At 40.0% G+C, this 12,976-nt stretch overlaps 2 protein-coding genes across 2 annotated transcripts in view; one reads left to right on the top strand and one right to left on the bottom strand.

Annotated features, from left to right (window-relative positions):
* MRPS27 (mitochondrial ribosomal protein S27) overlaps positions 1-12,581 on the top strand; it is a 66,545-nt gene extending 53,964 nt beyond the window's left edge. Inside the window, exon 11 of the mRNA XM_042825537.1 lies at positions 12,000-12,581. Coding sequence (XP_042681471.1) covers positions 12,000-12,110 — 111 coding nt within the window. The 3' untranslated portion in view covers positions 12,111-12,581. The remainder of the gene's footprint in view (positions 1-11,999) is intronic.
* MAP1B (microtubule associated protein 1B) overlaps positions 1-12,976 on the bottom strand; it is a 63,818-nt gene that overhangs the window by 3,599 nt on the left and 47,243 nt on the right. Inside the window, exons 4-5 of the mRNA XM_042825539.1 lie at positions 10,090-10,230; positions 1,203-7,779 (exon numbers count right to left, since the gene is read on the bottom strand). Coding sequence (XP_042681473.1) covers positions 1,203-7,779; positions 10,090-10,230 — 6,718 coding nt within the window. The remainder of the gene's footprint in view (positions 1-1,202; positions 7,780-10,089; positions 10,231-12,976) is intronic.

Below are 12,976 nucleotides of genomic sequence, written 5' to 3'. Positions count from 1 at the left end.
CAGAAGGTCGTATGTCAAATAAGCATCATAATATCAAAAGATATTCTGAATTACAGCATTTTTATCTATTTGGCTTGTGACAAGATCTTTTATCATGTTTTATCACAAAAAAATCTGTGACATCTTCTTGAGTTGCGATACCAATGTTGAGCAAAATATTAGGCACGATATTCTACTACCAAACGCCAATCTCAGGCAGACCTTGTCTTAAGCTCTAGTGTATGCCTGAAAGTATGACTCAAGCAGGAAGAATCCAATATAGAGATGAAGTGCTGGAGAAATGTACAGCATGAGGAACAATACTGCTGCTTTGAAAAGCATCCATTAGGAGAGACATGCAAATGGTGGTTTAGGAAAGAATTAACAGATGACTTCAAATAGAGAAGCTATGGACAGCTGAATGCTGGTCCGCTTGCACTGAATCCCAGATCTGCTTCTCTCAAAGAGATTTCAACAGAACATCAAGCCTGATGATGACTTCAAAATCAAAGTATTTTCAAAATTCACTGTAACAAGATCTGCCGGAAACAACTTATTAGCACAATGCCTTCTTAAGTAATCTAATTTGTGTTTTATTCCTACCTAGAAAACACAACAGTCATTCAAAATGACATTAACTTTCCATGTGTTTAGTCACTGCTGATGGCATAAGACTTTAACCGGATTATGTGATATACATGCTTAGCCCACTGTAAGTGCTCTTACTGCTGTTATCATATTCTAAAATTCTCTTTTTAAAAATAATCCAGCAAAGTAATAAAAGCATCCAATGTCCTAGAGTATCTTTGCCTCTCACAAAATTAAATTGCATTAGTTAAGAGCATTGTGTCCACATGATTCTGAATGAATGAATAAAGTGGGCCACTTTATTACTAAATTCATTTCACCTAGAAGAGTAGTACTTATAATTCTATTAGTTGGTTAACAATTTAGACAGCTGGTATTAAGCTTTTTATATTTGATGTACTTACTCTTAATTCTTTACATCCCAGCAAACAGAGATATCAAGTTTCTCAGATTACAAGACTTAATTCAGTGAATTTCATTCATTTGAACGTGCCTTATACACCCTGGAGTTATGTCTAAAACACGGACTTCAAGAGTTTGCTGTAAACCATGTTCTCAGCGTTTATAAAGGCAACCTAAGTTCATTGCAGCAGCTAGGAAAATCTTAATACTAGAGAGCACGTATGTGTTTTTACCTGTGGTGGCGGTCTTTGCTGACTTGGATGCTGTTGTATTTACTGCATTCTTGGTGTCTTTATCTTTCTCTTCCACTCGGGTCTTCACTTCTGGAGTAGAGATATTTTTGCTTGCCTTCTCCACAGACTCCTTCTTTTTTGGAGAAGCTGTTTTGGAACTTTTTTCCAAAGAATCTTTTGCAGCTGGCTTTGGAGAAGCCACTTGTTTTGATTTACCATCACTTTTTTTAACAGGAGAAGATGACTTGGTCTTAGTACCTGTTTTCTTTGTTTTAGTCTTTTCTTTAAGATCTTTCTTCAAAGGTTTACCCAAATTCTGATCGATAGGCAAAGCCTCTGGATCAACCATGGAGACATCCGGGTGTCTAGGGGAAGGGCTGCGATCCTGCATTGGGACAGGTGGTGGATCAATGTGTCTGTATGTAATTGTCTTGTCTGTTGGAATGGTTTCTGACTCATCTTCCGAGTCAATGTTAGCATCTGCAGTGATGGAAGGGCATTCCTCAGTCTCAGGAGGAACATCCGAATCAGTCTGAGAAGGGGCAGACTCGCTCACTGAAGTTGGAGGGGTTTCATCACACTGCCGCCCTTGCTGCTTTCCCCCGGAGGGTGGCTGGGCTCCCCCAGACTGAGTTAGCAGCTTTTCTTGGTCTTGAGATTGTTCTTCGCTTGCAAACCACTCAAGGGGATTAGGGTTGATAAATGAAGGTGAAAGTTCTGTTTTAGGATGCTTATATTCGCAGGATGACACAAGGCATAAATCAACATCTTGACGGGATTCTGCTAATGATTTTCCTGGAGTAAAATGTGCGCTTGCCTCATATGAATAGCTAGTGGCTTCAGGTGATTTGGTGGCTTTCTCAGTGGTGTCAAATGAATAATCTGTTGAGTCAGGTGACCTGGTGGTTCTCCCACTTGTACCATAGCAGTAGTCAATGGCTTCTGGTGACTCAGTGGTTTTCCCCATTGTCTCATATGAACTATCCATAGCATCAAGTGATTGGGTACCTTTCCCAATTCTCTCATACGAATAATCTGTGACATCAAGTGATTTGGTAGTCTTCCCAATTATGTCATGGGAATAATCTGTATCATCGGGTGACCTGGTTGCTTTCCTTGTCATCTCGTAGGAAAATTCTGTATCTCCAGGTGACCTGGTGGTCTTTTGTGTCATCTCATAGGAGTAATCTGTATCTCCAGGTGACACAGTGGTCTTTTGTGTCAAGTCATAGGAATAATCTGTGGCCTCTGGTGACCTGGTGATTTTCCCTCTCATCTCATAGGAATAATCTGTGGCCTCAGGTGACCTTGTAATTTTTCCTGTTGTCTCATATGAATAATCTGTGGCCTGAGGTGATCTAGTAGATCGTCCAACTGCCTCATAGGAGTAGCTAATATCCTCTGGTGACCTAGTGCTTTTTTCTGTGGCTTCGTAAGAATAACTGAGTTCCTCTGGTGATCTGCTGCTCTTCTCTGAATCTTCTTTTTCGGGGCTGAATAAAGGTTCTGGGCTGTGCTTTGTAAGGGTTTCTTGTAATGTCACAGCCTGGTAACCAAACACTTTATCAGAGGACACTTGCAGCGACAATGGAGATGTGTGACTAGCTGACACTGCTTCTGTGACTGCAGGAGGTGAATCTGGAAAAGTAGGAGAGTATAGAGGAGAAGATTCTCTTGGAGTTAATGGAGAGAGGTCAGACTTTGGTGATAGCTTTTCTCCTTGGCTCTGAACCTTTTCTGAGGTAAAAGAATGAAGTGAGATGTCTCTGGGTGGAACAGCACCTGAAAAGGTTTCCTCTGGCAGTGGTGAAGTTACCTGGGAAGGTGTATGAGCTGATGAGCTTGAAGAAGAAGCTTCAATTTGAGAAACTGAAATAATTTCTGAAATATCCTTCTCCTGAGAGTAAGATGTATGCTCCAGAGGGGAAATCTTCCTTGCAAAGGTAGGCTCCTGTATATCTGAAGGACTATAATCTACTTCAGTCGGTCCATTTTCAGATACATGATGTATACCAGTGCCTGCAGTAGGATATTCAGGAGACTGCCTACTGAAATCCATTGCTAAAGACTGCTCAGGGGATTCCTGGCCAAATTCTACTGACATAGTTGACTGTTCAGGAGATCTGTGATCGTGCACTGGGGTTCTTGATTTTGCTGTTTTAGGTGAGAAATCAGGTGGAGAAATGGACATAGGCCTTGGGCATTCCTCCTTAGATGGAGACATTTCCGTTTCCTGAAATGTTGTTGGTGTTTGTACAACAGAGACTGAAAGGGAATCATCAACTTCAGTTGAGTGAGGGGATCCAACCTCAGCATGCAAAGAAGGGGATACATCATCAGTGGTTGGTTCTGGAAATGAACTAGTAGCAACAGATGCTGTGGAGACAGAAGCTACTCCTTCAATGTGCGAATACGTATCTTCTGCTACAACCTCGTCAACAGGAGTTGCAGACTTGTCAGAAACAGTGCCTTCAGATATTGACATTTTAGTGTCTTCTTTAAGGGAACCAAACTGACTGATATCTATTTGAGTAGGTGAGAGATCACCAGTCAACTTCCGTTCATCCAAGACTAATGAAGACTGAGAGCTGCTGGGTTCTGTATCCTCCATTTTTCTTTCTAGGCTGAAGCCTTCCTTAATTACCATAAACTCCATGCTTTTCTCATCTTGTTTTTCTTGGAAAGGACCCACTGAACTGGCTTCAGAAGATGGGCTCATCTGAACAGGCGATTTTTCTTTTTCAGGTTTCTCTTCAGAAGGACTTCCATAATCTCTGATAGGAGATTTTACATCAGCACTCAAAAATGTATCGTAAGAAGTCTCTGATCCTATCAGTGGGGGACTCCGTAGAGGTGAGAGAACCTTTTCAATAGGAGATTCTGAATCTGGCACAGGCTCATCCATAGGGCTTATTCTAGGTTTTGCAGACTCATCTTTGACCTCACTGAATTCAACGCTAACTGGAGCTTCTGATAACTTTTCACTTGTTTCAGAGGGAAGTTGACTGGATTTTTCATCAGTGGGAGACTGATAGTAAGGCGTGTGGCCAGCGCTACCAGCAGCAGATTGTGAAGGAGATGCAACTTCTAATGTTTTATCTTCAGGACTTGCACAGTGCTCTTCAGCAATTTCTTGGTGTGCACTAGGCAGTGCAGTAATGGAGGCAGTCTCAGCTGAGACCTTGATCTCACTGGGAGTAAGAGAGAAGTTCACACTACGTTCACTCAATGGTGTTTTGGCAACTGGTGATGGAGGGGACAAACTATCAGCTGGACTCTTGGCTGGACTACGTTTTCCAGTAACATCAACATCTTCTGGATGGGTTTCTTTGATTTCTAACTTGGCAGTTTCACTTTCTTTTTGCCGGTACACGTCCTGGAAAGCAGATTTGCAGAACTTGTCTTCTTCTAATGAAGAAGGCGGGGAGATGGTAGAAGCTGAGGCATTGTAGTCTTTACCTTCTGTGGCCTCTGTTTTGGATCCTTCAGATAATCCATTAAAAGCATCTGGAAGTGGAGAAAATTTAGGTCTACCAAACTCTTGAGAATACAGTGACGTTTCATATTTGGTAATGTTCACATACTCCTGAGAAGGTGATTCGCTTTCCTCATTGTTAGTTTCATCACTCATGACATCCCGGGGCGTAGACATTTCATCCATAGGAGTTGGTTCACTAGATATTTCAATGGTAGACTGTGTATAACCTGAAGTAGCTGTGAATTCTTCAGGTTGATCTTCTCTATTTTCTTCATCAGAAACAGTGGCTTCACTTTCTGAACCACCAGGTAATGTCTCATCATGGATAGAAGAGGCTGGTTCAACTGCTGGAGACTGAGGCTCTGAGCGTTTTGTTGGTGTAATTATGAGCAGGCCATATTTATCTTCAACGTCACCAGCTTCTGCAGCTTTGTCTACCACAGCCATCACATAATCTTCTTCAGCTTCTATTTTTTCAGCCTCCTCTTCATCTCTAATGTCTTCTGCTTTGTCTTCCTCCTCTTCTTCAGTCTCTTCAGTTTCTGCCTTTTCTACTGCTTCTTCCCTGTCTTCCTCAGCCCGTTCATCTGATGGCTCATAATCTGCCTTTTCAATATATTTTTTGTCTTTCATTTTAGCATCTGCTTCAGCCATTATTTCTTCTGAATAGTCGTGAATTCTTCTTGCTTCTTCCATGTATGGTATTGTGGTATCAAGTGGTGTCTTTTCTTCCTCATCTTCACCTCGTTCTTCAGCTTCTTCTGTCTCTGCCTTCTCCTCATAATCTCCAGCTTCAGATGATTCTTCCAAGCCAGTTCCCTCATCTTCAAACTTTTCAATATCATCAACTCCGTGCTTTTCTACAGGTTCCAATTCTTCAGGTGTCTGTTCACACTCGCCCTCAGCCTCTGTGGTTGTTATGCCTTCATCAGAGGATTCTGCAGGTCCTTCGTTATCTAATTTTTCCTTTTGTACTTCAAAGGCCTCTTTATGTTCTTTGCCAGTGAGTTTTAGTTCATCCTCTATGAGTGCAACCTGAGGTCTTGTTGCTTTTATTGTTTCCACTTCTTCAGCTTTTAATTCTTCAAAATCTTTTGTTAAATCTTCTGGTGAAGACATAAGGGATCTTTCTGCTTCAAGTTCTTTTCCACTAGCTGTAATTTCTGAAGCTGCTACAGCTGCTACGGTTGTCACAGCAGCTCCAACTGCTGCAATGGCAGTTTGTGCTCCACTGACTTTGTTCTCCTTCTTCACAGTCTTAATTTTTCCTTTTTCCTTTGCTTTTCCAGCAGGTACTGCTTCTTTTTTAGCAGGTTCCTCCTTCTTTTGTGGTTTCGGTTTTGCTGCTGGCTTTTTGGCTTCAACTGAAGGAGCAGGTGTCTTCTTTGTTTCTTTAGGAACCTTTTTGATATCCTTTTTAGTTTCCTTTTCTTCCTTCTTAATTTCTTTCTTCTCTTCCTTTTTAACCTCTTTTTTAGCTTCCTTTGGTGGAGCTTCTTTCTTTACTTCCTTCTTAGCTTCCTTTTTTTCTTCCTTTTTCACCTCTTTTTTAACTTCTTTCTTGACCTCTTCTTTTTTGGGTTTTTCCTCTTTTTTGATGGGTGTTTTCTCCTCTTTTTTAGAAACTTCTTTCTTTGGTTTTTCTTTTTCCTCTTTCTTTTCTTCAGGTTTTGCTTTGACTTCCTTTTTCACTGACTTTTCCTTTGTTACTTTTGGTTTTACATCTGTAGCTTGTTTTTCAGAAGTTTCAGATTTCCCTAATTGCTCTTCCTTACTGGTTACATCTTTTTCTGCCACAGTAGTTTTGATTTCTGGTTTTGCTGGTTTCTCTTTTTTAACTGGAGTTTTTTCTTTGCTTTCTAATTTCTGTGGCTTTTCTAGTGCTGGACTAGGCTTCGCAGGCTCCAGTGTTTCTTCTTTAGATTCTTTTCTGAGAGTCTTGCTTGGTGGTGTCTTTGCAGCTGGCTTCAGACTCTCCTTGCTGTCTGCTCGTTGTTTCAGCTTTGCTTGTTTCACAGCAGGTGAAACACTAGCGATGTTTCCAGTCAGGTCTTTTTGTGTAACCATTGGCTGTTTAAGGAAGTCTAAGTGTTTGAGTTTTTCTAGTCCTTCTAGAATATTATACTGGGTGCTGTTCCCAGGAAATAGAACTCTGATTATTTTTTCTGCAGGATTAGCTGGATGCCACACAATCAGGGATGAGACAGAAGTGAAATAGGATAATGGAATGTCTAGTTCTTGGCCATTTGGTAGCAGAAATTCAGCTTTGTCTTTGCTAATACCACTCCACTGATGCATAAAATATTGCATCTCTTTGCTGCTTTTGACAGGATTAAGCACATACATCTCAAGTTTGCCAACTCCCATCTTCTGAAATAAAATGATTGGGTCAATTGTATTTCCTACATTTCTGAAGAGAGGTTCTGGCTTCATAGACAATTTATTTAAGTACTGGAGAGTGAAACAAGCTTCTTCTACGCTTCTTTTAACTCTGAAGCTTGGATCCATGTTCTTCAAGTTTTCGGGTACATTAAGGAATACAACTCCTAAATCAGGTGAGATCAGATTTTTCATCCAGTCACTGTTGGTAGTAGACCCTTGAGATTGTTCCTCTTCTAATTCAGCTATCTTTCTCTGGAGCATGCTATTGATTCCTGGCAGGTTATCATCCCCAATATGAGTGAGCAGAATAGAATCTACCCTGTCCAAATGTCGGATAAGTTTCCAAAAGCAGGATTTTCTTTCAGATCCTCCATTGATAAGCATATTGAATCCATTCACTGCAAATAATGCAGAGTCCCCTCTTCCACCTGGAAAAATGTAACAGCAGGGTTTGGAGAGTTTCAAGAAGCCTCCTGAGGTTGGAGGCTCTAAAATGTCGAAGGGCGATGGCACTTCTACTGATTCTGACAGGTATTCTGTAAATTCAGAAAGTCCTTCCATTTCAGGCAATATGGAAGATGAATTGAGCTTAATATTAATGAAGTCTTGAAGGTTGTGTCTGTCAAGGTTGGAATTTTTCCAGTCCCCTTCCTCGGGGCAGAAAAGAGTTAAGCTGGCTTTGTTGGCAGGGTGTGTGGTGCTCAGTAATTCACCAATCTACGGTTGTAAAACAAAAACAAGAAAATGCATGTAATTTTTTTTTTCATGTTAATGTATGTCAGAACATAATATTCCCTGATCCTAGAAGCTAGAGGACCTAGCTACCACAATTAGTTTACCACTATTTTTTTTTTTTTTAATGCAAAGGGACAGTTTACTCCTGGTCCCTTCCTCACTGCTCAAAGGAGGAAATAGTCCCAAGGTTTCCCCTTTTCTTCTTCTCCCTTTATTGGAGGATAGTACAATCTTTTATATTCAGAGAGGATAAGATCTACCACTGTCAGCACTGCCACTCTCTGCCACTAACTGATGAGTCTCTATGATGCTCCAATAAATCCAGGAGATCCATGCAAATACCTATGAGAAACAGCACATTCCCTCAACAGGCTGTATTACACATAGGAAGCAAGGTTTTAGCAGCAAGGGGGCTGCAGTGATGGCCTCTGTGAGCAAAGCCCAGCAGCTGCCCCATGTCAGATCTCAGCCAACTCTAGCTGCTCCAACAAGGATTCACCACTGCTAGAGCTGAGCCATGAGTGACACTGGGTGTGCTCTAGGAGAGCACGGTTAAGAAAGGGGAAAACTGCTAACGGCAGCTGGGAGAGAGGAGTAAGAAATGTGAGAGAAACAGCCCTGCAGCCACCAGGGTCAGCGCAGAAAAAGGGCAGAAGTTGCTCCAGGAGTGGTAGAAGAGGATGAATGGGAGGAAGGTGTTTGTGGATTGCTTTTAATTCTCACTGCTCCCGTCTGTCAGGTACAGCCAACAAATCACACTAACCTTACTTTCACTGAGTTTGTTTGCCCATTCATTTGTGATCTCCCTGTCCTTATCTAAAGCCGTGCACTGTTTCCATCATATTTTCACTCTCTGTTCTGCTGAGGAGTGAGAAGAGTGAGAAGTCAGCATGGAGGTGCTGAGCTGCCTATGAGTGTGAAACTACCACATGGCCTACTGTGAAAAGCTTTTTTTCTGCTCCAACCTGAACTAAAACACAGCACTAAATAGCTCCAGGTTACTACATAAGCAAACATGAGAAAGAACGACACATTTTAAATCTTCTCCTAAAGGTGAGGAAACACAGCTAATCTCTACTGTGTTTGTTCTTAATAAAGAGAACACCAAACTACATAAAATTCTTTAAAGAGCAATTCAGACATAACATATCACAATCTTCTTTACGGAAACACAATTGTCAGTTTAGCTACATGAACAGTTTCCACAAAGATGTTATACATTATGCTACAGCTGAATAATTTGAAAGTCTTGGACCACAAACTGAATCAGTGGAAAAAATGTATATATATAAACGAATGATGTTTGATTTCAGTAGACCTCTGTGGGCCTCTGTATATGCCTTGCTTCCTTTTCTTGGCTGGCTATTTAAAAAAAGTAACTGCAAACTAACAGTGACTTCTAGGGATCAAATGCATTTCAAAGAGCAGGAATCCAGTTCTTCACCAAGCCTTTCAACCATACGCCAAACAACTTTGTTTTGTGAACATTATCAAATGGATACAATAAAGTCACACTTGTGCAAACTTTACTTTTTCAGTTCTGAACTTACAAATCTTACTGCACTGAAATTCTCCTAATTAATTTTGGAAACTAAAATCCTATGGATGCAGTCATATAGTTTATTTAAATATATGACTTACACAACAGCCAAATTAAGTGTGACAGCTTGTTTACTGTGGGTTCCTGCCCTATGGGAGCTTTCAGACACAGCACATTAAGCAGGACATCAAACTAACAAGCAATGAAACAAACAGTTTTAAATATTGGTATACTTTATATTTTTGGTTAACAAGAATTGCAACATTTACAGATTTCACTAGCCAAATTTTAAACATAACAGTAAAGAAGCCAAGCAGATAGGTGTACAAAATACTACAGCTAAACAGACTGCCTCTGTTTTATTTAATGTCACCTATGGCTCAGCTGTCAACAGGCGAGAACCTCTGTGAAATTCAATTTTACATCTCTGTGTTTGCAGCTTAAATAAATCACCTATACATTTCAGGAAATACTCTATTTCCTTTTATTGTAAAAAATTCACTGGTTTTCTGTTTCTCAAAGTTAAAACTTAGTTCTCTGAATCACAATGCAATTCTTTAGTTGAACAATTCACATACACATTAAAGCAAAAGAAACAGATATTTTGGAAAAAAAGCTCATCATGAAGAATAAAAAAAATCAACATGAAGCTGTTAACACTTACACTAACTTAATCCATTATGCCATTTTTTATATTCTTGAAACCTGTGCCATCGCATGACCATGACTGGAAGATACTTTTCTAAACATACCTCTTGATCCGTGAAGATCTCAATGAAGTTCTGGAAGGAGAAGGATCCTGACTGAAGGATGAGCTCTCCTGTGTTTTCAAAACACTGTCCAGTTAGTACAAGGAGCTTGTGTCTTGCAGCATCTGTAATCATCAAACGCACCTAGAGTGAAGGAAAGAAACAGATCAACAATGGGAGCTACCATGTGTTTCTCCATTGCTCTGAGAAAGTTCCGTTCACCTCACTTAATTTAACACATGTTTCAGAGCACTATTCCAGGACTGCTGAAATATTATCGTTACAGATCTGCTAACAAAAGACAATGAGAGACGAGCAAAAGAAGGCGTAAGAAGTGATTAGGCAGAATCAAACTAAAGACATGAGGAAAAAAGCAGGGAGCAGACGAGAATAAAATCCAAATAATAAGTAATATTTTCAATTAACATTCTTCGAATAACTCTTAGTAAATTTTAATAGCACAGTATTGGGATAGCCTTTGATAACTGTCTCCAATGTACTGATGAGGAACAACTACACTTTGTTTTGGAAGGCCATTCTTTTTAACCCTCTATACAGCAGAATTTCAAGTTTGGTAATTCCTCTGTTCAAGGAGAATTAATATAAAACAGAGTAGTGATTCCAGAATATGACTATTCAGATATTAAACTAAATGAAAAGAGTCCATCTGAAACAATTATGCATGTAGATATTGCATCCAAACTCCATCTCCATGGAGATGACATAATCAGCTCAGCACTCCCAGCAAGCCATTCTTTCAAATTCATATACTGACTGTTAAGCAATCAGTTATTCTGAATAATGCCCTCTCACCCAGGGAGGCTGAGCCAGGAAGTCCTGATCTAAATCTCTGCTGAACAGCTCATGTTTTCAGTACAATTAGAAAAGAGACACTGAAGAGTTTCTGTCTGAAAGAAGATGATTACCACATCTTCACTATTTTATTAAATAAGCAACCTTGACTTTAAGCAGCAGAAAGTTTCTTTAATTAAACACAGGACTAAAGCTGGTTGATCAGTAATTGCACTAGATGATTATAAATTCAACAGTGTCCATCTGGATCAAGTCTATCTATTTCTGTTTCAGAAAAAAATACAGATAAGTGCAGTGGAGTGTATGAGGTGTGCCTGAAACCCTATCTGTTTCAGTTGTATTAAAACTATGAAAGAACTGTTTTCCTCTGCTGTCTTTTCTCTCATTGCTGGCAGCAGCTCTAGGCAGTTTGCCAGCTAATGCACAAACTCACTAGCTTTCCAACAGCAAAATTATTTCCTGATTTGTGAACCAGTAATACGTGACTGTCACTTAAGTCCCCTTCAGTCTATTCTATTAATTGATGGTTCTGCAGAATATATTGGTTCTGCAGAGATAAAAAACTATGGCAGGAAAAAAAGGCAAATAAATGCTTGCAGATTGCAGAGCATATCATATCATTCACACAAAAGAACTTCTAGAGACACATAATTCTGTGTCTGGCTGTAATCAGGGCATTCTGAGGGACTACCAGAATTTTGTCTGCTGATTTTAAACCTTCAAAAAAAAAATATTGCAAGGTGATGACTCTGTTCAACCTTACCCTTGGGTGAAGTCCCAGATTGCTTAAAGAAAGTGAATGGCAAAACATAGGCTCAGCCAAAAGCAGATTACTTATGGTACAGCTGCAGGAGTATTATGGTAATGGGGCGGGGTTTTAAAAAATGAGGGAACTGTTAATAGTTTTCAGAAATTTGTTTTCTTAGGGCAGCTCTCCCCTTTTGGGCTTCTCTCTTTTGTGAGGTATTTGACAGCTGACAGAACATGGTAAGAGCTGCGGGCAGATCCATGCTTAAACTAGCACCAGTACGCCTGTCACCAGCATCATTAGCAGAAGTTTGTTCTAACGTCTTTTGCTTTTATTTTTCTTGAATTGATAGATTCAATTTCCTCTTCTGATGAAGTCAGACCTCCATGGCATATCACTGTCTCCTGAACTGCAAGCTGGAAAACTTTTGATGCGTGAAACTCAGTTTTCTAATTTGCCATAGTGGGCAAAGAATGTCTCTTTCAATCTTCATTGTAATTCTCCTGACTCTTTCTTATCGTCTCTTCTGGCTTTTGTCCAGTGAGACTGTTGTTTAGCCAGCCAAGGTAAATCTCAGCTTCTAACTTCTGGCTGTGACCAGCTTGGCATGATGAAAGCAAAGCAAAGATTGCCTCCCACAGTCTAGTGAAAGGAAAGAAATGGTAACCCAGCCAAAAATATTCCTGAGCCAAAGGAGTAAAGCCAGAGTTCAGAAGTCATTAATTGGCCTCAGATCATGTTCTTCCATGCGTTCACTCAACAAAAGAAGACAAGCAACAGCAACAGAAACAGCATTTCCCTGCTGCTGGCAGTTCCTTCTGCACACACTTTAAAGCTTTTTATTCTGAAAGCCTGAATGTACTAAAGACAATCTTAAAAGAGCTGCTGCCCAGTTGCCCTTCCTCTAATGCAATGTAAGATATTTTCACACATAATCTTGAAGTCAATTAAGTTGCCATTAACTAAGGTTAATTAGCTGGTTTTAAAAACTTTTAAAACTTAATAAATTTCATTTGCTTCAGTGTGTTTCTTCCTGTTGTAAAAAAACAGACTTTTTTACAAAGTACTGAAAGTAGAGCCACTTCATTTCTCCAAAGGAATCATACCATGTCAGTGTTTCCCAGCACCAGCAAGCACTACAATTATGCCTGTTTTTCCAACCTTCAATCTCACTACACAAATTTCTCAGTTTTGTCTTCAAACTCCGTGCTTAGTTCTTCAGCTCTAGTAAGTTTTTGAGGAACTGGCACTATCAAGAGTCCATAGATCACGTCACATGCTCTCTGAAGGACAGAACATATGGATCATATTAGAGTCACCACTACACAG

This window comes from Centrocercus urophasianus, unplaced genomic scaffold (genome assembly GCF_019232065.1).
Source record: "Centrocercus urophasianus isolate 14NV4802_14NV808 unplaced genomic scaffold, USGS_Curo_1.0 seq_25, whole genome shotgun sequence".
NCBI classification, from domain to species: domain Eukaryota; kingdom Metazoa; phylum Chordata; class Aves; order Galliformes; family Phasianidae; genus Centrocercus; species Centrocercus urophasianus.
This window is presented reverse-complemented; position numbering and strand designations above follow the sequence as displayed.